We start from the raw sequence: 25,550 nt of genomic DNA, 5'->3' as shown, positions 1-25,550 counted from the left end.
CCCTGAGTTTTCAGTTGGGAAAAATGAGTCGAGAGGGTGGGTAATGAACTCAGTGCGAATCTCAGGCTCATCACAGAGTTTGCCTCCTTTGTTGTTGATTCAATGCTAGCAATTCTTTCTTTGATATTACCTTTGCTCCGTGGGAGCCCAGAGAATGCATTTCTTTCTGGGATAATCGTAACATCCTCAGCTGACAGATGATTATCTTTCACATCAATACCTCCTCCTAGAAAATTCCTGAAGAACAGCTGTGATATGGTTGGATGGCTACATGATTATTTTCCATGTTCAAGAGTAATTGCAGAGCAGTTGTAATAGCAAATTGGTTATTTACTGTTAGTTGAGAAGCCTTTTAAAAACTAACCTGTTAAATTTATACTAATAATTAAAGTTTTCTCAACTGTTAAAAAAAAGAAAAGGGAGCGCCTGGGTGGCTCAGTTGTTAAGCGTCGGCCTTCGGCTCAGGTCATGATCCCAGGGTCCTGGAATCAAGCCCCGCATTAGGCTCCTTGCTCAATGGGGAGCCTGCTTCTCCCTCTCCCTCTCCCACTCTCACCGCTTGTGTTCCCTCTCTCTCTCTCGGTCAAATAAATAAAATCTTTAAAAGGAAAAGTAAGATAATTCAAAAAGCATCTGTCCCTCTTATCTAAATGGAAGCTAAAATGTACATGGTCCTCATTTCCCAGTGGTTCCACTCCGGGAAACACCCAGCAGAAATGCATATGCATGTTCATCAAAAGTCTATGCAAGGATATACAGAGTAGCACTCTTTTTTTGGTGTGGGGGAGGGGCAGAGGGAAAGAGAGAATCTTGCAGCCTCTGCATCTAGCATGGAGCCCGACATGGGGCTTGATCTCACCACCTTGAGATCGTGACCTGAGCCAAAACCAGGAGTTGGGTGCTCAACCACCTGAGCCACCCAGGCAACCCTACAGAGTAGCACTCCTCATGATCGGTCCAATTTGGAAACATCACCAGTACCCATCAGTAGTAGAATGAATGGATCATGGTATTTTTTATTCGGTGGAATACTCTGTAGTAACAAGGGTGAATGAGCTACATACAGCAGCATGGATGAATCTCATACTACGATGCTGAGCATATGAAACTGAAGACGAAGGAGTCAACACCGGGATTCCATTTATTTAAAGTTCAAAACACCGGACAGAACTAATGTACAGTGTTTAGCGTCAAGATCACCTCTGGGAGATATGGGGGTGATTGAACTGGAAGAGAGCATGAGTGGGAGGGCTTCTGTTCTGTTTCTTCATCTGGGTGCTGGTTACGTGGGTGTGTTCACTTTATGAAAATTAATCGAATTGTAAACTTGTGACCTGTGCATTTCTCTGAATGCATGTCATTTAATTTTATGTAAAAAAAAAGTTGACTTCTGTAACTTCAGAACTCATAATTTATTGAGCTAATTTCTGAGGTTTTCATAATGCATATATTTAAATAGCTTCATTTTTGATACTTCCTGTCATTAAAACTACAGATCGTTCATTCCCAGTTAAAACTAATGAAAATTATTTTGGAAATTCTAAGGGACAGTGGTGAACCAAAGGTAAGATGGTGGGGCTGGTCTGCCCAGGTGCAGGCAGTAAGGATGCCCATGGTCTTAGAGAACTTTAGATGGCAAAGCCCTCTAAAAATCTGTTCTCGTTTTTATTATCACCATGTGCGCACAGTTCTAAACAATGCCATTGATAAAATACTCTTAGAAAGAAAAAATCTTGTTGACCTGAGTCCTAAACAGTTGGTGAAGTTAGCGTTTTTATTTCATCTATGCACGTGTATATGCTTCAGATTAACACACTTCTGTTACTTAGCCGTTGTGTTACTTACTCTTTAATGGCACATGGGGACTCAGCCCTGTGTCTGTCCCTAGAGTCATGTGAGCCGCAGCTCCCGCCGCTTCCCGCGGTTAAACAGTAGATGGGGAAACGAGCCGTGATAGCACAGTCGTTAGGAAGATGGGAAAACAGAACTTAAGTTATTTCAGTTCTGTCATTCTCTTACCACTTCGGGAGTTTTTGTGTTTAATGTTTAAAACCGTGAAACAGAGCGCTGGTTATTCTTGAAATAATTTTGCCAAATAAAGAAAAGAGGGTCTTAAAAATGAATCCGGTCCAGTGGTGTCTACGCAGTGTGCTGCCGAAGCGGGACAGGGGCTTTTCACCAGCATCACTTAAGCACGGAGACTCAGAGAGACGGGAGCGCGGAGGCTGTGGACATTTCCAGCAATTGTGCTAACATCCCATGACGGCAAATACCATTCTAAGCTTCATTAACATTTTCTGATTGTGTATAGGGACGGATGATCTTGTCTGTTCACTTCTGTGCTTGCTTCGGGGTTTAAGTGTCCGAGTTAGTTTACGTTGTTAATGTCACCGAACTGAATAAAGGAAAAAATGGAGCATTTGAAAAAAGGGCAAACAAGAAAGCATTGTGCCTAGGGACCTGAGGTGCCGTTCTGAAGAAACCTCCCTCCTGGTTATATCACTGACATAAGTGGAGGTCGGTGGTTTAAAAGAAGTAGCCTGTTCTGTTGCCTCTCCCCCTGACTCCCCCCGCCCCCCCCATGCTCCTTCCCGCCCCACTCACACCAGAAACACCAGACTGCTTTTTTTTTAATTTTTTTATTGTTATGTTAATCCCCATACATTACATCATTAGTTCTAGATGAAGTGTTCCATGATTCATTGTTTGTGCATAACACCCAGTGCTCCATGCAGAACGTGCCCTCCTCAATACCCATCACCAGCGCGCAGCGGCGGGCGGCGCCACGGCGTCCAACACCAGACTACTTTTAAATGTTCACCAGGCTTTCAAAACAACTTGGATGTATCAAAAATAATGAGTTTGTTAAAATATTCACTCTCCGTTTATTTATAGCCCATTAAAACCCTTTCAAAGCTGGAAACTTTTTAAAGTTGAGAAAAAGGAAAAGTAGAAGTATTTTTTTTTAAAGATTTTATTTATTTAATTGACAGAGAGAGACAGTGAGAGAGGGAACACAAGCAGGGGGAGTGGGAGAGGGAGAAGCAGGCTTCCCGCGGAGCAGGGAGCCCGATGTAGGGCTCGATCCCAGGACCCTAATGCACCTTTCCTGCTGCACCTAAACTCATTATTGCATCCATGTTGGGAAGCACCGAAATGTTCATCAGTAGAGCACATGGTAATTATTAGGGTGCATCTGTGTCATGGAATAGCATGCAGCCACTAAAATGTGGGACTACCTAAGTTTTTAAATGGCTGTTCTTTTCAAAACTGATACTCCATATCAGTACAATATGAGTTCTAGGATGTAGCTATATATCTATATCTCTATATCTAAATATAGTCTATATAGTATCTATATATTTTAAAGCAAGGTTTCGAAGAGTGCCACTTTTTGTGCAAAAAAGAGGGGATGTAGATGCTTGTGTATCTAAGTGCTAACTATCTCCAAAAGGGCACTTGAGAAACAGTAAACATGGGTCACCAGTAGGGAGGTTAGCAAGTTCAGGGGTAGAAATAAAATGCATACTCTTTTTCCAGTTTGATTTTTTTTTTTTTTTTTTACTTACCACATGTGTGTTTTTAGTTTAAAAAAAACAAAAAAACAAAAACTTGTTGGCACAAGCTATACCACCATTATGAGAGCATAAATCTCACCACCGAAAAGTACCTGAGCTGCTTCTCAGAGCCACGTGTTCTCGGCTGGTGGCAGAACAAAGCAGTGGTTCTTGAAAGCCCACTTTTTTTTTTTTTTTTTTTAAGATTTATTTGAGAGAGAGCAAACACGGGGCAAGGCACAAAGGGAGAGGAGAGAAAGAATTTTAAGCAGACTCAACACTGAGTACGGAGCCCAACACGGGTCTCAGTCCCACGACCCTGAGATCACCACCTGAGCCGAAACCAAGAGTCGGATGCTTAACTGACTGAGCCACCCAGGTGCCCCTTGGAGGTCCACTTTGAGTGCACGCCAGGTGGTGGCTGCCCTGGAAAGCTGGACATAATGCGGGGTCAGAGTCCAGAATTCCTGTGCACGGAGGACACATGGGTAACCTCTGGCAGCTGGAGCTCAGTAGACCCCCAGGAGGTCAGGTGCAGATCACAGTCAGGCTCAGACATCATCGTTTCTTGCTGCCCTGCTCTTCACAGAGCAGACATCAAACCTTCAAATGTGAGAAGAACGTACACCTAGGTATTTTTATTTATTTACAATGGGTGCCCCATAAAATTCCAAAAAGCAAAATGTGAGGGAGTGTTACTACCCAATATAAAAGTGGACAAGGACAAGTAAAAGCAGATTGTAATCCAGTAGAAGGAGCTGTACACCGGTTGTTAGTAGCTATTAGAAGTACCTGGGATAGGTAATTACTGTAGTTGAGCACTGAATTTAGCTTTGAATTTCTTGGCAAAGGGGGAATATAAAGCCTATGGTTCTTTTTTAAGATTTTATTTATTTGAGAGAGAGAGAATGAGAGAGAGCAAGCACATGAGAGGGGGGAGGGTCAGAGGGAGAAGCAGACTCCCTGCCGAGCAGGGAGCCCGATGCGGGACTCGATCCAGGGACTCCAGGATCAGGGACTCCTTCTGAGCGGAAGGCAGTCGCTTAACCAGCTGAGCCACCCAGGCGCCCAAGCCTATGGTTCTTTTTATTTGAAGCCAGAAAGTGGGAAGTTTTGCCTCAGAAAAGGGACGTTTTCTTGATACTCGATTCAAGAAGGAAATTCAAATGCAGATCCTTATTAAAAATATATATAGGATGACTCAGGTCTTCCTAGTGGCTAGTGCACATCAAGGTTTTAAGATCAGCTGGTCAGAATGTGCCAGACCTCACAAACTGTGGCCTCGATCGTGTGGCAGGTACCCCTGTCCCTCTCCAGTCCCCACGGCGATACAGACACTGGCCCTTGTCTGGACTGCTCTCTTGACCTCCTGACCTGTCTGCCTGTGAGCTCTTCCAGAGTCATCTCCAGGCTGTGCTCACGGTGCGTCTTAGGAATGCAGATCTATGCCTTGGTTTTAGGATATGAGACCCAAACCCTCCTGCCTCTCCTGCCACCCTCTCTCACCTGCTCCCCTGATCCCAGCCTTTTCTTGGCCTCGTTTCTGGTTATGTGCCCTTTATACACACTCAGGGCACGTCCACCTGCCTCAGACAGTGCTCCTTCCTTTGGATCTGAGCTGCCTCATCCTTAAAAGCTTCCCCGACCCCAAGGTTGGTTCTCATGGCCCTTTCTGCCTCTTTCAGGAGTGCTCATCCCTATGGTGATGTCCTTCCTACTCAATTGCGAGCTCATGGCAATAGGGACTGGCCCAAGTCTTGCTCACTCTGACCCCGGGCTCCACACCCAGTGCCTGGTGTGCGAGAGCAGGTTGGTAGGTGTTGGAGAGGAGGGAGCCATCCATCAGGGGTCCGGCCACTGCCGTGGCCTCCCAGCCTCCCTCTGCAGTGGACGCTATCCCACATTGAGACCTCCACCTCTGAAACACAACTCCTATCACCTCACCTCCTTGTGCCATAACTTCCCGAGAGTCCCCATTTCCTGCAGCATGCAATCCACACCCCTTTTCCAGCCCTCCACAACCTGGGTCCGGGCTGCATTTCCAAACACACTTTTCCCAGTGGCCTCAGTCCTTGCGCTGCCGCTGGAAGGAGGCACCTGAGGCCCCTTCTCCCCCCAGGGTCCCCTCAGCCCATCTCTGCACATCGTAACCATCCCGTAAGTAATACCTCTGGCTAAAAGCATGCCTTCCATTGTCTGGACTCTGAATACCTTTGACGTGGTACTGTTTCTATCTCTGTTATCGCTATTTTAGGTATAAGCTCCCGTTTGTAGTCCTATATAGTGTTTAGCATGAACCTCACATAGTAGGTAATCATCAGATACCTTAAATGAGTGGGAAATATGAATTATTTAGCATCTTTATAAGCCAGTCTTTTTTTTTTTTTTTTTTTGACAGAGAGAGACACAGTGAGAGCGGGAATACAAGCAGTGGGAGTGGGAGAGAGAGAAGCAGGCTTCCCGCCGAGCAGGGAGCCTGATGCGGGGCTCGATCCCAGGACCTGGAATCATGACCTGAGCCGAAGGCAGCCGCTTAACGACTGAGCCACCCAGGTGCCCCTATAAGCCAGTCTTTACTAGGAACCATTTCCCTTCTGGATGCTGCAATTTGTAATGAAAAGTTTCTGTTTTTACATCTATAACAAATGGCCAGTCAGCTCTAGATCTCCCGTTCTTTTAAGTATATCTACAGATTAGGGCGCCTGGGTGGCTCAGTCGGTTAAGCGACTGACTCCTGATTTCGGCTCAGGTTGTGATCTCAGGGTCGTGGGACAGAGCCCCACGTCAGGCTCTGTGCTCATCGCGGAGTCTGCTTGAGATTCTCTCCCTCTCCCTCTCCCCCTCCCTCCACTCTCCTCTCTCTCTCAAATAAATAAATAATCTTGAAATATATCTACAGATTAGTGACTATGAACCCCATTCATATACTGCTTTCTGCACACATTGCAGAGGCCTCACGGATCTTTTCTAACAAGGGTACAGTAGTATTCTATACTGAACACAAGAAAGCAAACTGAAGTAGGTGTGCATCACATTGCCATTGTTCAAGGGGAGACTGCTGGAGTTAGCGTGCTCTTCAGAAAGTGACCCGTGGGCCATGGAACTTGTTTCTGGATGAGCATCACCTCACCGCCTCCTCGAGCCACGCCTGCCCTCCCCCCGGCCTGAGCGGTCGGACGTCCTAGCCTGCCGCTCACCGGTCGGTCGCTGCCATGACTCCGGCCACAAGAGGATAACCCCCACCTCCGTTTCCTTCCCAACAGGCCGACCTAAACTGCAGTATTCAGGACGATGCCGGGGCTTTTTACGGTGTAACCAGTCAGTATGAGAGTTCTGAAAATATGACAGTCACCTGTTCCACCAAAGTATGCTCATTTGGGAAGCAAGTAGTAGAAAAAGTAGAGGTAAGTAGGCCTCTGTCCCCCGAAGTCCTCATTCAGGGGCAGACTGTCGCCTTCCTTTCGACTTTATATGGGGGCGGAGAGTTTTACCTTTTTGGCATCTCCTCCTCTCCCTTTGTCCCACCGCTTTCCCCTGTTCCTTTTGAGACGACAGAACGGTCTGAAAGCGACTGGAAGAAGGCAGGGAGGAAGCCCCATGCCAGGCTTCCCTGACTGGTCTCCCTGCCTTGTGCGGCCAGCAGCGTTCAGTCTGGCCCGAGGTGTCATGGGGGTGCCCGCTGTGGAAGCGGGTACACACAGACCCTGCCACCCACCGGATGGTGCCCTCCCCACCCCCAGGTCCAAGGGCACTTGCAGGCGTTGTAGAGAACAGCCGAGGTGGGATTCAGCTGATTGGCACCTGCCTTCTGTAAAACCTGACACCTCAAATGGTGGTGGTACTTTTGCCATTTCCACTCCTTTAATCCTTTTAAACGGATGACAGCACATACTGGGGTCAAATACCTATACATAGTTTTTATATTTCATGGCCTCAATCCCTGTCAAAAAACGCATGTTCTTTTTACCAGGGTGGGTTGCTTGGTGTGAATAATGTTTTGCAGTTAACTTTCCATGTAAGTTGAATTTTCCAGTGTCTTCTGCCCATCCTCTAGTCAATCTGTGTTCAGTGAGCAGCTCTGGTTCACGGTGGTCCTAGAGCTTGCAGGTCCCAGAGCCTAGCCTGAGTGTGGCAGACTTGGTGCCGCAGCAAGAGAGAGAGAGAGAGAGAGAGAGAGAGAGAGAGGAGGGGCTGGGGAGGAGGGAGGAGGGCGAGAGCGAGTGTGTGGATTTTAAGACTTGGGGCTGAACAGTGAGGCCCTGGGGTGCTGGAGGCCCTTGTAGCTTCCTGAGCACAGGCTGGGCCTCCCGGGAATGGTGTTGAGGAGGTGACGCTAGCCAGAGAGGACAGAAGAGGGTGGACTAGATGGTCGACAGGAGCTTAGGCATCCTGAGCTTCACTGAAACGGTAGCAGGAGGCATCCAGTAAGACTTTTTTTTTTTTTTTTAATTTAAAAGATTTTATTTATTTATTTGAGAGAGAGAATGAGATAGAGAGAGAGAGCATGAGAGGGGGGAGGGTCAGAGGGAGAAGCAGACTCCCCGCTGAGCAGGGAGCCTGATGCGGGACTCGATCCCGGGACTCCAGGATCATGACCTGAGCCGAAGGCAGTCGCTTAACCAACTGAGCCACCCAGGCGCCCCCAGTAAGACATTTTGAATGGAACTTAGAAACTCACTGGATATTAAAAACCCATGAGGAGGAAGAGTCAGAGGTCACACGTTTTGTGTTTGCAAGGACAGTGCTGCCACCAACAGAGAAAAGGAAGGAAGGTGCTCAAGAGCACACAGTCAGGGGATGATTCTGGGTGCAAGACGAGAATTTGGAGGACGGGTAAAGACTGAGACTACCGATCAGGAATCCTTAACATTAAGGATCATTAAAGCTATGGGAATGGAGAACTAGGTGCAGAGAGAGAGTAGCAACAGCACAGGAATAAGGGTTTAAATTGGGGAAGCAGTACACAGCCCTGGGGTGAGTAGAAGGGAGACACCAGCAGAGGACAAAAATGGATGTGAGAGGAGGGGAGCCAGCTCAACGCATGTCTGGGAAGCCCAAGGAGAGGGTAGGTGAGAAGGTGGCCTTGTTACGAGATGGGCCTGGGAGGCCTACAGCCCAGATCACCTCCCAAATTCTCGGAGAGGGAGGGAGCACAGTTACCTGTCAGTGGCTGGGAATGTGGAATGTTCCTGGTAGGCATGGCTGCTGAGTAGCCACATTGTCAGGGCTCGCCAGAGCTGGACCTCCTGCCTGGATGAGACGAACCGGGCAAGTTACTCAGTTTCCCAGATTCCAAACTCTTTTTTTCGTCATGTCCTCCAGTAACATACCAAAAGCCTTCTGTAAGTTCAAGGAGCGGGAAAAGGTTGCCTTTGATTGATGAAGTCCCAGGAATTTTCATGGATAAGGTAGTGTGAGTGTGGCAGGTGGAGTTTTATAATTAAGTTTTTAATTCACTTAGAATGTACTACTTCTGCATTTGGTGTGAATTGGGAGTCCGCTCCTGTTTTCTTCCAGATACACAGGCGTTTGTGTCAAAACCATTTATTAAATGATTCATCCTTTTCCCACTGAGTGGATCTGAGATCTGTCTCCTTTCAGTTACTGCATATTCTGGGAGCCATTCCTGGAGTCTCTCTGATTCCCCCCTCTGTTTATCTTGACATGTCCCAATCCCATGTTGATTTGATTACAGTGGCTTTTATAGCACATTCTTACTTCTGCTGACGCAAGTCAATCTGGCTGTTGTTTTCCATATATTTTCTAGGCTAGTAAACAGCATTTATTCTTCCAAAAAAGGAGATAACTTAAAAAAAAATAAAGAAAACCAAAATCCTCGCTTGATCAATCTAGTTGGAATTGTACTAGATTTAGACATTATTTTGAGATAAATCGATACATTACCAATACTAAATCTTTCCAACTGAGAACCTGTTTGCATTTCCATCTTAATAAGATTTTGTAGTTTTCACATACAGGTTTATCCCTTTTTTGTTAAATATACTTCTAAATGTTATGTAATTCGTTAATGCAATTTCCCATTTCTAGATTTTAATTACTAGAAGAGAGGAAAGCTCTTGGGTTTTGCTTATATTTGTTTTATCTGGCCAACTTGCCACATTCTCTTATTTATCTCCAGTGGCTTTTCCCCCTAGATTCTTCGATTTTTTTATGTATATGGTTTTATAGTACCAGCAAAAAGAAAAGGCTTTATTTTATCTCTTCTTTTCCAATGTTTTTGCCACCTTTTCTATTTTGGTTATTTTCTCACCTCTTTCCATTTGCTAAAACCTCCAACACTGTCATGAAAAAAAGTAGGATGATGAGTAGTAACTGCCGCCCATAGAGTTGGCTTTGGAGTTTTGCCATTTCGGGTTATATATACTTACTGTTGGATTTTATAAATGGTCTTTATTTTATATTTAAGTGCTTTCTTTCTATTCCCATTGTACCTAGGATTTTTGTTAGTAACAGCTCCGATATTTTATCAAATGCCTTTTCAGCATCTCTTAGTATGATTTTTCTCCCAATTCGTGGGCATCACGAGTTCATTCCTGAAGAAAGTCCTGCTTTGGACAAAGTGATGTATTCTCTTCGCTGTTCTACGTAAGATTTTTGCATCTCCTAAGTGATATTAGTCTGTTCCTTTCTCTAATCTCTTTATGTCCATCAATTTCATGAAAAGAATTGAGACACCTGCCTTTTCCTATGGTCTGGCGTCGTTTGCGTAACAGTGAGAGTAATTATTCTTCTAGAGTTGCATAAAACTCAGCGATGAAACAATTTGGTCTTTGTACCTTTTTTGTGGTGAGTCTCTGAAAAATTTTTTGGTCATTTCTACTGTAATGGACCTACTAGAGTTTTCTCCTTCATGGTCAGTATTAGTAATTCATACTTTGCTGGGAAATCATCCTCTCCTCTAGGCTTTTTTGCCTTAGAGTTATGTGAAGTAACCTTTTACAGATCTTCCAATCTCTACTGTAATTGTGGTTTTGTCTCTTTTCTCTCTTAAGCTTGTGAAGGCTTGATTTTGTTTTGACTTTTTAAAGAACCAGTTTTTAAATTTATTCTGCCCACATATTTTATTTCTCTTAACATCGATTTGAGCTTTTATCTTTATTAATTTCCTATTCCTGGTTTCCTTTGGTTTCTTTGTGACTTGGGTTTATTTTGGGGAGGGGGGGTTGTTTTAAATTTCAGACATGGTTTAGTTCTGTAATTTTTTACCTTTAATGATGAACTCATGAAGCTGCATCATTAAGTTTCCTCCAAGTACAGCTCCATCAGGTCCCCTAAGTTTTGATGTCAAGTATTTTCCTTTTCATTACTCTTGAGATAGTTTGTAATTTCCTTTTTAATTCTTCTTTGATCCAGGGCTATCTAGGGGTGTTTCTTATTTCTGAGTGCTTCAGTCGGATCTTCAATACGAGTATTTTCTTTCTTTTCCTTGTTTATTAAAGACATAAATAACTCACAGCTAGGAGCTCGTGATCAGTGTGAAGTCGTTTTTCCTGAGGTAGAGAAATTAGCTGCATTGGTCGTTAGCCTGTGAGACTTTTATAATGGTGGAGGAGGATTTTCTCTGGGCTCTCTAAAGAATTGTAATTGGCTGGGCCTTGCTCCCCCAGATTTCCAGGCAGAAAATCACTAAGTAGGTGATTATATTTCTTTCTGACCTTTTCTTTCTTTTTTTTCTGACCTAGACAACCCTCTTTAAAGCTATCCTGTTTCCACTCTTTTTTTTTAGGTTTCCAGAAAAATAATGGATTTCTGAGTATGCCGTTAAGTTTGGACATAGGATTTCTTTTAAATTAAGTAAACTATGTAAATAGTACAGCATCTAGTAGATGACTCCTGTTTAAAAAGGAAAAATGCTTTTGCAGACAGCAATAGCTTTTTCATGTATTTTGGAATCAGAAGTGTAAACGTGCTCAATTCCTTTTTCCCCTCACAGACGGAGTATGCAAGGTTCGAGAACGGCCGATTTGTGTACCGAATAAACCGCTCCCCGATGTGTGAATATATGATAAACTTCATCCACAAGCTCAAACACTTACCAGAGAAATATATGATGAACAGTGTTTTGGAAAACTTCACAATTTTATTGGTAACTGTTTTTGCCTCTTCTTGTGGCAGACGCAGTCTGAGGCTGGAGGGGAAGGGGACAGGAAGGTGGCGGGGTAGGGGTGCTGAGCAGGCTGTCGGTCGGTCACCATTTGAATCCACAGCGCCCAGGGCAAGCTTGGGCTCTGTTTGGGCTCAAGTCTGTGGAAGAGACAGGCTCTCATCTTGCGGGACTAAGCTTTTCTAAGCTTGGGAAAACTGGAATTCAAGTGGGTAAATTCAGCTGCGTGTTAGAAAGGCATGGAGAACTTTCGAAATACTTAAGAACTTTTGAAAGCCTGACACCAAGGCTGCAGTCCTAGATCAACGAGATCAGGGACTCTGAGGATAGAAGCCAGGCACGTATGTTTGTATTTCTCTACGTCGTTCCAGTGTCGGCCACGCCTGGGTCCCAGCAACAGAGTCTGCAAATCACAGATGAGGCACAGACTGAGTCAGTGGGTTCACACTTCATAAACCTTGACTCATTTCACGAAGGACTGCAAGGCCTTATAAGAAGTAACGCACATTAAGATAGTAAAATACAAACCCTCAGCACCACGAGAAATAGAAATTAAAATAGAATGTCATGACCAGGAAATACCCTTCATAGGCTGAAGTATGGTCAAAACTTGGACAGCTGAAGGGAAAGTATAAGCAGTGGTTGGTGCTCAGGGTCCACGATGGGAGAAGTTTCCGGTTCCCCTGGGCAATGCTGGGGAGTGGGGGACAGTCCCCTCATACTTAACTTTAAAACAAATTTCTCATGGGGGCTTCATTTGGAGACTTGGGAAGGTCATAAGAACAGTGATGTCTTCAAAAATCTGCCTATAAAATATGCAGTAATGGGTTTCATAAGGCTCATTTTTGAAAAAAATTAACATTCCTTGATTTAACCGAAGGAAAAATGCCAAAACAAAACTTAGAAACAGTTTTGCTAAAAGGGGCACAAGACAGTATCACGGTCAAATATTCAGCCCTCTGAAGCCTTGCTTTGTTATTCTGTTACTAGGACTAAGAACTAGAATACTTAGAGCAGAAGTTCTTTACCCAGAGGTTTTAGATCCATTGAGACTAGAGTTCACCATCAGTGGTGTGCTACTTAAAAAAAAAAAAAAAAAAAAGACTATCCCCCAACATCCCCACAAAACCCTGATTTATTAGCGTTCGCCCACTTCCATGGTATAAATACACCCTCCGTGGTCAATTTCAAGGTACCAGTGGGTTGTCCAGCTCATGAAATTCCTTCATTTTTAACTTTCAAGAGCCCTTGGGAGCCAGTTTTCTCACAAAAGTATAAAAACTGAATAAATAAAACTTTAAAACTTAAAATCCTTTCTGCATATCAGATTCATCCAGGAAGCTTTTAAAAATTCTGGGGCCTGGGCCCCAGCTGAAGGAAGTAAAATCAGAATCCTAGGGGGTGGGGCCCACCCAGCATCATGGTTTTTGTTTTATTTTTACAGCTCCCCGGGTAGTGGAGCCCCACTGCCACAGGGAATGGCTAAATGAGCTGCAGGGAGTCTCAGGAGTTCACAGACATGTGATGGGCATACAGTTGTCCGAAAGATAATCTTGCATGTAATTTTCATTTATTCCTGAGAGAGAATCTCCGTGGATTCTCTGGCCTGTCCATGAGAAACTAGCAATCTGGGGGAAACTTTGGAAAACCTGTTCTTTGCTAACTATTATTGATTAATATCTTGTTCTGTAATGGTCGTTAGTGAAAATTGAGCAGTTCACGGTTTGGGGCACTGGCGGGTACCTGACATACAGCTGCTTTCTGTTGCTAGTTAGGAGCAGGTGGCTCTCGTGCTCAGATGGGCAGAGGGTGAGTGGATCATACCTGGGTGTGGACAGTTAATAGCCTTGGGAATGAACCCAAACTCTCTGAGTGAATGGCCAGCCCACCTCTCGTGGAAGCAGTCTTAGCTATCCTTACAAACCAGTTCTGAGTCTGTTTCAGCACCTTAAGGACTATGCCCTCAGTCCCTAACCCTACCTCACAGAGCATAGCCACGGAAAAGAAGGCCTGGAAGAAATTCAAAGCGTCTCTTTAGCCACAAAACCCATGAAATGAAATCAGTAGTGCTCTTTCAGAACATGTGACTTCAAGCAGCTTAGATGTCCAGAGAGCATTAATTCCAAAATGTATCATTAAGCAACCAGAGAAATTCCTTTGCTATGAAGAATTAGTGGCTGTCAATAAGTATCGGCTGGAAATAATATTTTAGCTTTTAGAAAAGCTGAAATTAAACCAGCACTCCTGGATTATGAGAATGAAATCGTCTCGTTGATAAAGGAGAAATAGTACTTTTCAGCTCTTCCTCAGGGGCAGGGTGTGCAAACACAGTTGGAATGGCAGCTGCTGGACGTAGTTGCAGGCATTTTACTAGGGATTGGATTACAAAGCCTGTGTCAGCAAGATCACTTTCAGACCTTACTGGTCGGTGAGCTAAACTCTGATTTCATCAGGATGATACAGAAGTTGAGGTGAACCTGTAAATGCAGGGCCTTAGTAACAGTATCCAGACAGGCCGAGGGGGAGTCGCTGAATTACAGGCCAAGTATTCCTGTCCTCTTTGGAGGTTGCATTCAGACATACATACAGGCTACTAGAAACATTTTTTTTTCTTTTCTCCTTTTGAATCTTACTCATGAAGTCTAGGACATACTTAGGGGGCACCTGGCTGCCTTAGTCGCTAGAGCAGGTGACTCTTGATCTCAGGGTCGTGAGTTCAAGCCCCATGTTGGGCCTGGAGCCTAAAAGGGAAGAAGATAAATAGGACATATTCTTTCCTAGAAAGCTTATAAGAAAATAAGGTAAATCATAGAGGTTCCAGGCACAGTGCTAAATCTTTAGTAAATGTGATATTATGAAATTCTCACTGCAGAAGTGTGAAGTCATATTTATTCCCATTTTATGGATAAGGAATATTAGACCTCCCTGAGGTCACAGAGCTAGGGACAGAAATAAATGAAGACTTAAAAGGATAGGAAAGACACTTCGCAGGATATTTCATGATCATGGAATCAGAAGACTGGGGTTTAAGACCCAACTCTGCTTTATGACCTTGGTTTGGGTAAGTCATTTAAAGTCTCTAAACTCAGTTTCCTCCTCCATTTACAAACAAAACGCTCAGGTCTTGACGCTCCATCTCAAAGGTTATTGAGAATATTTGCGTTCATTCAGCTAAACTATAGAGAGATTATAGTCGCTGCCAGAGTACGATGCAGATAAAACACATTGCCTATCCCATAGCAAATCTTGGCCTGCTCGGGGGAAAGAGGCAGGTGAAGAAATGGTTACAATACATTTGTAAGATGCATGGCTGTGGTATCCTTGAGAAACAGACACCTGGACATCCAGGGTAGTTGAACTACCTGAGCAGGTACCTGTAAGTTGGATTGAGGTGGGGGCATCCTCAGGCATGTTCAAAGCTGACGTTTAAGTTGCCTTGATAGATAAACAGACATTTTTCAGATTTACCAAGAAGAGGGCCCTTCCACGGGTGTGTACTTAAGTGTCAGGTGCTGGGATGTGAACTAGATGGGGGTGGGGAGCAGCCATCCTGGAGGCTCCTGAGGGAGGCAGGCGTTCCTCAAGCAATCACAAAAAGAAACGGTGGCTGGTGGCTGGCAGAGGGTGGTACATGGTGCCACGAGAGCATGTCCCAGGAGTATCTGAGCCAAGGAGGGAGGTCAGAGAAGGCTTCTCTAAGGAAGAAACAGTGGAGGCATCCCTGCCAGATGACTGGGCAGGGAGGGCAGAGAAAAGTACCGCAGGTAGGTGGGCAGGTGGGAGGACTGGAAATAGGGTGGTGTGGCTGGCATGGAGAGAGAGAGAGAGGAGAGCAAGGAGCGGGTAGCTGGCTGTAGGAACAGCCAGACGGGGTCAGGGCTCCTGGGCCTTGCAGGCTTGAGAGTTAGGAAGTTGAATACAGGCCATCAGGGTTTTTAAGCAAGAGGGCGTTGTTGTCAGAGTTGTGGTGCTCACAGGGTTGTTGCGGCCGCTATGTACCGACGGGAGCAGGATGAGACAGGGCGGCTTGTGGTGGGGGAGTCGGGTGCTTCGCTGGTACCCTGGGCTGTGGCGGTGGAGGAGGGGATGGATTCAAGAACTGCCGGAGGTAGAAGCAGCATGACAGGGCATTTCTTTGCATATGGGGAGAGAGGGAGAGAGATTTCCGGGACGGAAGGCCGGCATGCTTGGAGTCTTCGATCTGTGAGGGAAGGGGCAGGAATTAAGACTAGGAAGGAAAGCAGGTGGGTACCAGTGTTCAATCAAATCTTTATGACCCAGGAAAAAAATGTAGATAATCTATTACTATATCCATTCATTTGTCTGGAGCCGCATGGCTTCATGGGTAGGAAAAACGGTCTTTGAAGTCAGATCTGCATTTCTCCGTTGTATAACCTTCAGTCCACTCCCCGGCCTCCCTCTCTGTCAGAGGGCAGCTAACAGGACACCCGCTCACGGAGTTGCTGTAATGTTACACCAGACGGTGTATGTGAAGCAGTTCCAACTGAGTAGATGCAGGCTATATGTGGTTACTTACATGTTGGCTATTATGTCCCTGTCCTTCATTCGGCACATACTTATTAAACAACTGTTGTGTGCCAGGCTAGTTACTAGGAAACGTGGTCCCCCTTCTTCAGGAACTTACAACCCACTGACTGACATGGGCATTTAAAAAAAAAATCACACAAATCTAAGTGTAGTTACAGGCGTACTGTGTGCCCTGATGGGAAAATTATAAGTGTGTGAGTTTTTATTCTTCAGTCAGGGACCACACCCTCCGATGCCTTGAGGGTAAGGGAAACACAATGCGTGAAACAGCCGACAGAGTCGGGAGCAGGCCCCACCCCGCCGAGGTGCAGGACTAAGCCCTCAGATTCACAGTGTTTGAAGACACTGAGCTGTCTTCAAACAAAACACACACGTAACAGCATCACCGAAGCTGTTGGGAAGTTGGGCTAGATTTGGTTTTAGAAAGTTCCTTTTGAGAACGGCTCTGGGAAGCAGGCGGGGTCCAGTGGAGACCTGGGTCAGATCTGGTCGCTCAAGATAAGAATGTAGGCTAAGGCCACAGGCACGAGGAGGAGAGAGCTGGAGTCCAGTGACTTGAACCAAGAGGGGAAGCAGATGAATGTTTCAGAGTACATTTCGAAAGGTAAAGCCTGTGTAAATGGAAAGAGGGATCATTTGACATGATTCTACTACTCAGCGTCCATGTTACTGAGCCCCAGCCGGGCTGGTTAACAATGCTGAGCTAAGTATTCATGGGCCTCCTGTCTCTCGTGGGCTGTTGTGAAACAAATCTAGGAAAAAGTTTAGGAATAAGACAGGAAGCAATTCCTAGGATAAACGACTGTCTCATGAGACAGAATTCTAGAAAATGGTCTTCGTTGTAAAGAAATCGACCCTCCCAAAAAACCCACACTAATTCTTGTGGCCTCGCATTATGGGTGAGACCCTGTCCATGAGGTATTTCTTACACACGGTAACTAAGTTCAGCTAGGATTCAGGTCAGACCCATAATTATCCTGAGTTTGTGCTGGAGGGGGGCAGCGTGAGGCTGGGACGTCTGTGGTAGTCTCCCTGCTGGACTTGAGCCTGTCCTTCTCCAAGCAACTCCTAGTTGCCATAGCACAGTGGACTGTGTTTTCATCCGCGTGGTGTTCTCTCTCTCTCTGTGTATGTGTGTATATATATATATATATATACTTTTTTTTTTTAACAGGTGGTAACAAACAGGGACACACAAGAAACTCTCCTCTGCATGGCCTGTGTATTTGAAGTTTCAAATAGTGAACATGGAGCACAACATCATATTTACAGGCTTGTAAAGGACTGAACATGGTTATTTATATATAGATATCTGTATATATACACACACACACACACACACCCATGTGCGCACACACACACTCTCTCCATTATTGAATGACTGACTGTAAACCTCGCCACAGAGGGGTGTGCCCTGGCCCTGAGGACACCCTGACTTTTTCTAAATCCTGTTTGAGTGAAGTCATTATTTTTTTCATGTGTTCATACTATCATTATAGCTGTGAAGTTCTGGTACAGTTGTAAAAAGAGAAATCTGAGTGGTTTCTATGTGTTCTTCACATCCGCAGCCCACAATTCCTCGGGAAAAGGTGACCCTTAAGAACCTGGGTCTCCTCTGTCTGCAGAGACCCGTTTCTAATTGTGGTAGGAAAAAAAAATTTTGAAACAGAGCATTTGCCATGGGGCATTTACAGCCTTTATACAAATGTATTTAGTTCTGTTTTTTTTTTTTTTTCCCAACGTAAAATTCTTGTCTTAAGATACAAGTAAAATTAATCTTTAAATGTAAATGTAAATTAGTACACAAAACTAAGAATCTTTAGACTTATCTTTGTAACTAATTAGGGTGGAAGTTATGAAAGAATGTAATTCACTAAATTATTTTTTAAATGAAACTTTTCTTTCTTTTTGAAACCAAATGTTAAAATATAGCCTTAAATGCTTGGTAGAAATATTCTAATGAGACAAATTTATACTTTTTTTTTTTTCCTCAACGTGAAAACTAATCTCTTAATCCATTAAACTCTTGAACAGGTATTACAAAGGAAGAAAACTTCACCCCTTATCCTTAACATATATAGTATATTTAAAAAATATAAAATTGTATTGTACTAATGTGATGATTATTTAATGAAAAAAAAAAGATGGCTCTTTTTGCAATAAGTAGATAAATACTGAAAATCTAAACGTACAATGTTTATAGTCTTGTGTGTGCAGTTACATTGTCTCTGGACAACCAAATTTTTTACTAAGATGAGTAAATGTTTGAACCACTGAAATTTAATAACAAAAATTTAAAATTGGCATGAATACTGCACTGTGAGCTGCAAAGTAGAGAAAAATCCTGTGGCTGGGAGAAATTTCATCAACCAAACAAGTAAAAGGCTCATCAGTTTTAGCATCTCTGCTCCCTGGAAAATTGCAAGCATCCTCACCAGCCTGTGGATGAATTCTTTCTGGTGAACCAGTGTGCATATTAACCTGCTCTAACTATGTGTGTACATGTGTGTTCGTGGACACATCCACACACATAGACACATATAGTTGTTAAACACATATTTATTGAACATCTATTCAGTGTCACCAGTTTGCTAGGTGCTGATACGTATGTATATCTCAACCTGTGTCCATAGATCTAAATATATTCTCAAAGGACGTCTGTTTGCTCAACATCTCTCAATAAGTCACAGTACTTGTTTGACTGAGGTTTGAGAGGCCCGGCACTCTCTCTGACTTTTTTCAGACAGACTCATCTGGAAGGTTCTCTTCCCAGAAGAAATTCAACTTTCCAACCCAAATATTCCAAAGCATTGCCCAGGCAGAGTTGGTTTGAAGTGGCCACGTGTCTTGGGTTATTTCCATAAGTGCTTCATTGGGAGGGAGACAGGGTTATACTCCCCAGCTTCCCGGAGGAAAGTGACATTTTTATAATTGCCAGGAATAGGTCAACACAATAGAACATGAAATAAGTTTTGTAAGTTGTGAAGCCTATCGTGGCTTTTTCATCAAGCCAGAAAAGAAATGCCGTGTTCTTTCACATCCAAGTAACTTACCCGCTTCCCTGTCCCACCACCTGCTCTGACCCTGCTTGGATATTGATTAGAGTGTCTGGCGGTCGGGCCACGAGGGTGTGGCTGGCTTGTGGCAGACAGGAGGCCACCGGACGGAGCCTGACCTCTCCCAAACTCATGCCACTGGTTCCTGGAAAGACCAGAGGAGAAAGTGCAAAACTTCTCCCACTTGGAACGCACACCCCCCATTTAAACCAGTAGGCTGATGTCTGTCTTCCCTCCATAAAGAAACTAACATTTATTCTCTGACTCTAAGGGGGCCTTTGAAGGATTGCCCTAGTTGTCTGCCCTTCCATCTGGCCTTCCGCCCAGGCACTGAAGCTTCTTCTGTGGTCATCATACTTAATGACTTCTCCTGGGCACCCCTCCTAGGGATGTTTCTTTCACTCCTGTCTCCCGCGTCTTTCCTCAATGGAAACCCCACTCTCCCAGGGCCAGGACCCTATGAAGGGGGGGTAAAGGATCTTCTGTGGCCAGAGCCAGCCAGAACTTCAGCGAGAGAAGTATCTGATTCACATTCCCACACAGGAATGGGGCTCTTCTGTCTGCCAGGAGGACTCTTGGGATTTACTTTTCAAAGCACAAATAGACCCAAGAAGAGCAGCTGGAGGGTTGGTTCTGTTGGCTACAGGGAAGGGCATACCCTGGTCTGCTGAGCCCACGGAGGCAGGCTGTGCCCTCCTCCCCCAAATGCCTTCGGAGCTGAGTTTGGGGCATTTACGTGAACAACCTGGAGGATTGCTTTTTGCTCTTAAAAACATTTCTAAGAGCCTTAAAAATTTTACTTCTCATCTTGTTCTTCTAAAACTTTCTCCAGGGTGGATATTTTCCCTATCTTAACCACTGATCCAGTTACCCAAACCCTTGGCCCTCTCTCTGTCTCTGCCAAGTTAGGTGCTGGGGTGGGGTTCGTGTTGCAGCACCTAATCCAAGTCTGTCTGTGGTCTTTCCTCCTTTGTCGCAGTCTTCTCCCTTCAGCTGTCAAGCTTCCCAGAACCATAAAGAAGGCTTTCCAGGCCTCTGTCCTTACAGCTTTTGTAGCTTTCTTTTGGGTGCCGGAACTCCTGGCGACCCTGCATTACCAGCCTTGAGTCAGGGGCATCTCGTACTTTTACTGGGGAGTGTGGAGGCCCATCTTCCATAGCCAACACAGGAGAGAGCTGGAGAACTGGACTCTAGTCAGTAGGCATTCGTTTCCATCTTAGCAAGAGACCTAAAATTACTATCAGGACTTCTTCAGAACAGGTTCTGGAATCCCAGGTCTATGCTACTCTAAGTCAGGGGTTCTCAGCCTCGACACTGTTGACAAGTTGGGAGCAGTTCTTTGTTCTGCGGGACGATCCTGCGTAGTGTCCCCATGGGCTCCCCCATGCCCTCCCTGCTGGTGCCACAACCCAGACTATCTCCAGACATTGCCACAGGTCCCATGGAGCCCAGTATCACCCCCAGTTGAGAACCACTGCCCTAGATCTTAGAGGTCACAAATACCATATTTGAGATTTTCTTGTTCCCTTCCGTTTTGCTCCAAAAAAGCTGCTGTCCTGGGAGCCTTGTTTCAGGTTGTGAAGAGGCAGGTAGGAATATTCCTCAAATGACATTATGTCCCGGTCTCCTCCCCTTCGGAGCTTCTTTCACGGCAGAGTCTGTCTGGCTACAGAGGATTCCTTCATTCATCCCCGGGGATGTGGGGAAGAGCTGGTCACCATCATCCCCATAATCATGTTAAGGTGTATCTGTGATTTGATCTTTATTCCTTAGTTTACCAGCTTTAAAAGAAGTCCCAGCTACATTCACGATTCTCATAAGCATCTGGGTCTCACGATCAAAGCTTTCATCATTTCGGTAAACTTACTCCGGTCTTCTGCTTTCTGCCCTACACTCAGTGCTGTTTTTAGAATTTATGGAAGCCTTTGGAACACCGCATCTTTAAGGATGGAGGCGAGAGGGACCAGTTCTGGCAGCGGGCTGATAGATATTTCTTTGTTGAGCTAAAAGAGAGCACAAACTACCCTCCTTCATTTAGCAGATGAGAAAGTTGAGGCCCAGAGGGGAGGTGACTTGCCCAGAGTCACCCAGCTGGTCAGTGACACAACCAGGGTGAGGCTCTGGGACCTCGCCACTTAATCCTTGGCCTCTCCCAGTGCAAGTTGTTCTTCTTTGGTGCTCATGCTTCAAAGATCCCTACGAAGGTGTGCACAGGCTCAGTGCAGAAGAGAGGGGGCACTAAGAACCCCCTCAGTCAGAGCACGGCATCGCCCCGATGCTGACGCCGCTTCCCCCACGGAGCCTCTGGTCTGGTTGGAGCTACGTGAGGCAGCCACAAGCAGATACGAAAGCTGATGAGCCTTTTCGCTTACCCTGAGGACAATGCACCTGCCACAGACTCCGAGTCTAATTTTTATCTGCTAGGCAACCCAGCCGCCCTGTCCCACACTCAGACCAGCCAAAAAGCAGCCCCCGTTCCCAGCACTTGGTGTGAGAAGTCCCCAGATGACTTCAACCCAAGTCTTCTTTAGGTCTCAATTCTGTAGTGGCTTTAGCAGTCTGTTTTTGTACAACCATAAATTATTTAAATCGTCTGAGATGACAGTCAATCTTACAAACCAGGTACACATGATTTGTCTAAGTTTGTATATGCTCTGTCTGGTACCCTACACCTGTCCTCACGAAGGGTGGAACCGATTCTTGTGTTGGCGTTCACACCTGTGACACTGAGAGCATATGTCTGCATTGCTTCTTTCTTTCTGTTGATGTTTCTGTGGCAAAGCCCTGCACCTGTCATTTCTGAAAAGCCTTAAATCTTTGAGACGTTGCGTGTAGGGTGTGCAGTGCAAAAGGCTGCCTCGGAACTGTGAGCCCTTTTGTAAGCTGGAAGCATTTCTCTTACTACTGTTGCTTTTTTAGGGAGTTTTAAATTCAGAGCTGCCAAAGCGTTCCAGTAAGCAGTGCCTTAGTGATTACCTAGTCATACCGAGCCCTCCGCGTCCATTTACTAATTGGCCCCGTATTTGAAACTGCACAGGCAAAAATTGTTCTCATTTCTCTTTTGTAAGCCCATTTTTTCCCTCCAGTTCTATAGGACACTGACCACTTGGTCTAAAATCGGAAACTGAACACGAGTCGGTTCTTCGACCGCACTCTCAAATGTATATACCAAAACGGAAGGTTTTCCAACTTCGTAGTTTACTATGAAAAGCAAATTGTACTTTTAAAGTTGCCTTTTCAGTTCACGACCAAATACTTAGCTATTTATGAATCTTCTGCGCTCTAGCATGGAAGTGCCTTTGGTTTGAGATTCCAGCTTAGAAAAGTGCTACCATATAACGATAATTTGTAGAGAGACCAAAAATATTCTGAGATCACCGTAATGCCTTTGGTTTACCAGGATGAGTAACCAGCCACAGGCCTCTGTCCACAAGGGCGCGACGCGGACCCTCCCTGCCGCCACCATCTGGCGCTCAGCAGTAGCAGCGGCGGGAGGGACCCCAGGAACTGTTGTGTGTGTGTGTGTGTGTCCGCGACCCCGGGCGTCCTCTTGGCCCGCCACCCAGCCCTGCGTCCGCGCGAGGGGACCGCCACGCAAACGACAGACTTTCGGCCGGTGGACAGATTTGCCCCTCCCCTCGTGTTCGTGTTCAGTCTCTGTGGAGGCTTTCTTTCCCATTCAGACGACAGCGCGCACTTCTCTGGTCTACGCAGTGATACCACTCTGGAAGTTGGAAGCCTCGAACCGAGACGCGAGTGCAGAACCAAAATGAGTTAGGGCCATTACAATTGAAGTGTTCTTCTTACGGCGGAAATGTTGACTCTGAGTGTTGTGTACGAATGTGCTATGAGAAACTTCCAAAGAGCACCATTCACAATTCGGCATTTCTAAAGAATGTTCCAGCCCTCAAAAGGGCAACCCTTTAGAGTCCATGTTGGCTTTTATTAAAACCTTGTAGAGATGGGGAATACTGATAGAGGTAAGGAAGAGGCATGGAAAGGACCAGAAGGCAAAAACACCAGCCAAACAAAAGCCAGGAGGAAAAAAAAAATGTTCTTTACCGATACAGACTTCACAATGACATTAGACATCTTTGAAAGTTAGCCTCTGAACTCTTAATGCGTATGTTCTTTCGTCTCTCCCTGGTGTCTTTAAGATTACCCTGTCTGGGCTCTGAAATTTCAGGAGTGATTTCTACCCACACCAAGTTGTGAGTATTTATAGAAATTTCTACAAGAAAAAAAAACACAAAAACAGTCAAATGATGAAAAGGAAAATGAGCTAACACGAGCGATAGTCAGTCGCTTGAGTTCAGCCCTCCCTGTCAGTACTGAACCACCCCTGGAAAGAAATTAATCAAATGCTTGTTTTCCTGCTTCTCTTTTCAGCTGTTACTGTGCTTTGTTTGGCAAGAGTTTTCTCTCATAAACTCATTGCTTCTATTGTTAAGAATGAAGGTTTTGTGTTTAAAATTTACTGCATTTGCAAGGATAGTTTCGCTGAAGTCATGCACCATTAACTAAGATGAAATATTGGTATTTATTGTCCTACTTCCTAAGGCTGTAGCTTGTTTTATTCTTTGTGAATTTGCATTGAGTCAGTCGTATGCCACACTACATCATTTTAGTTTATTTGAAATGGCATTTATGTCCCCTCGTGTTCCTCATTAAATGGGGTCAGATTCTAGGAGATTCCACCTCTCTCAGGTAGACTCTTTTGTCTGCCTTCCATTATGAGATGGTTTTCCCTTCCCCTGTCTCTGAGAGAGGCTGACAGAATCTAGGCATAAATCAATTGGAAACCAGTCTCTTATTTTATTATTATTATTTTTTTTGGATCAGTCATTTTCTGTGATTAGTTTGACTGTGTAAATTAGATATTAACTGCACTTCTTTAAAAAAAAAATACATCTCCCTGTTACCTCCTTGAAAGATTCACTCTGTAGGCCTTTGTCAATAGGCTCTAGCCTGCAGATAAGGAAAGAGGAAAAAAAAAAAAACAAAACAGTACGTGCCTGAAAAACAACAAAAAAATTTTGTAACATTTAAAAAAGAAACCCGAATAGCCTTTAATTCTTTAATATGCTTAAATTTTATGTAAATTGGTTTTGCCACATGTGTTTGTTCACGTTCTAAATGACTTAATGGGATTCTCACAGTCGGTGTCTTTGTGTCCCGTGTATACTATGGGCTTGTGACGTAAGCGCTTCATCTGGTCAGTGGTCGCTTTGATATTGTACTGCAGCTGGGCGGGGGCTCCGGAACCTGCCCCCGCGTGATAAGGTTCTTCTCGGTAGATTGGAGAGATGGGGGTGGGGGGCGAATTCTCACACATGTTTTCTTAAACTATTTGCAGAAACTTTCAAAAGGCATTTGGTTAAACCTCTTGGCAGTACAGTATTCTTGTATTTGTTAATGTCTGTGTTTAGGTACTGGTACCTTTTTGTTTAAAAATGTTCTAAGTGTTGGCTTTAAAGTGAATTTATCTTTAGTATGATAGTTATATGAAAATTATAGGGTTTGTGTGCAGAGAATTTTTTTATAAAGTGCTTTGTAAAAAAAAAAAAAATGTATTCTAGCTTTCGCGGTACATATGTGTGATAACTTTAATATCCATGACAGTTAAGTGCAATTATTTCATCACTCTAAAAATGCTATTTTTGTGTCAGTTCCTGCAGGTGTTTTCATGTCTTTGCAAAGTGACACATTTTGATGCCTTCTTGATAAAGTGGTAGACATTTTGTAGCTTTCTAGAAACTTTGTATTCATACGGTATCAATGAAAAATAAAGAAAATGAAAGTGTGGGTTACCTTTTTTATCTGCAAAAGTGTATGTTGTTGAAAATAACATGGGATTATGTGTTGTGGGTGAACTGTGGGGTTCATGATTCAGGTGTGTGCAGCACAGCCCTGCATAAGAAAGCCTTTGATTCACTAGGTGCTTACTGTGTGCTGGGCACTGGCCAAGTGTGTTGATACAATGTGGATATATTGTTTCCTTTGATTCTTACAATAGTCCCAAAGACGGTGATATTATTACCCCCAACCGAGGCTCAGAAAAGATGGATCATCCAGTGATGACTGGTGAGTGGTGGAGCCTTAAATAGGTCACCTCTTGTCCACACCTTGTTGAGGCCCTAATGTATATCAGGCACTGTTAGAGTCGCTGTTTTCTGTAAACCACATTCTCTTAATACAGGAGTCATTTCCTATTTTCCAATAAAGAAATTGAGGCCCAGAGAAGTTAAGCCTTTGTTAAAATCA

At 44.5% G+C, this 25,550-nt stretch overlaps 1 protein-coding gene across 11 annotated transcripts in view; it reads left to right on the top strand.

The window, feature by feature from the left end:
- The window catches only part of TEAD1 (TEA domain transcription factor 1), a 261,961-nt gene extending 237,670 nt beyond the window's left edge, over window positions 1–24,291 (top strand). For 9 of the 11 annotated variants that reach the window (XM_034995475.1, XM_034995473.1, XM_034995468.1 and 6 more), the window contains 3 exons: window positions 6,821–6,961; window positions 11,512–11,664; window positions 17,405–17,563. In XM_034995475.1, the coding sequence (XP_034851366.1) occupies window positions 6,821–6,961; window positions 11,512–11,664; window positions 17,405–17,518 (408 nt within the window). In that variant the 3' untranslated portion in view covers window positions 17,519–17,563. Of the gene's footprint in view, window positions 1–6,820; window positions 6,962–11,511; window positions 11,665–17,404 lie in introns of all 11 variants that reach the window. The other 2 variants (XM_034995470.1, XM_034995464.1) reach the window with 1 other exon arrangement.
- Window positions 24,292–25,550: the final 1,259 nt, after the last annotated feature.

Source organism: Mirounga leonina, unplaced genomic scaffold (genome assembly GCF_011800145.1).
Source record: "Mirounga leonina isolate KUSES-001 unplaced genomic scaffold, KU_Mleo_1.0 Mir_92, whole genome shotgun sequence".
Lineage (NCBI taxonomy): Eukaryota > Metazoa > Chordata > Mammalia > Carnivora > Phocidae > Mirounga > Mirounga leonina.
Note: the sequence above shows the minus strand (reverse complement) of the source record. Positions and strands in the feature narration are given on the sequence as shown.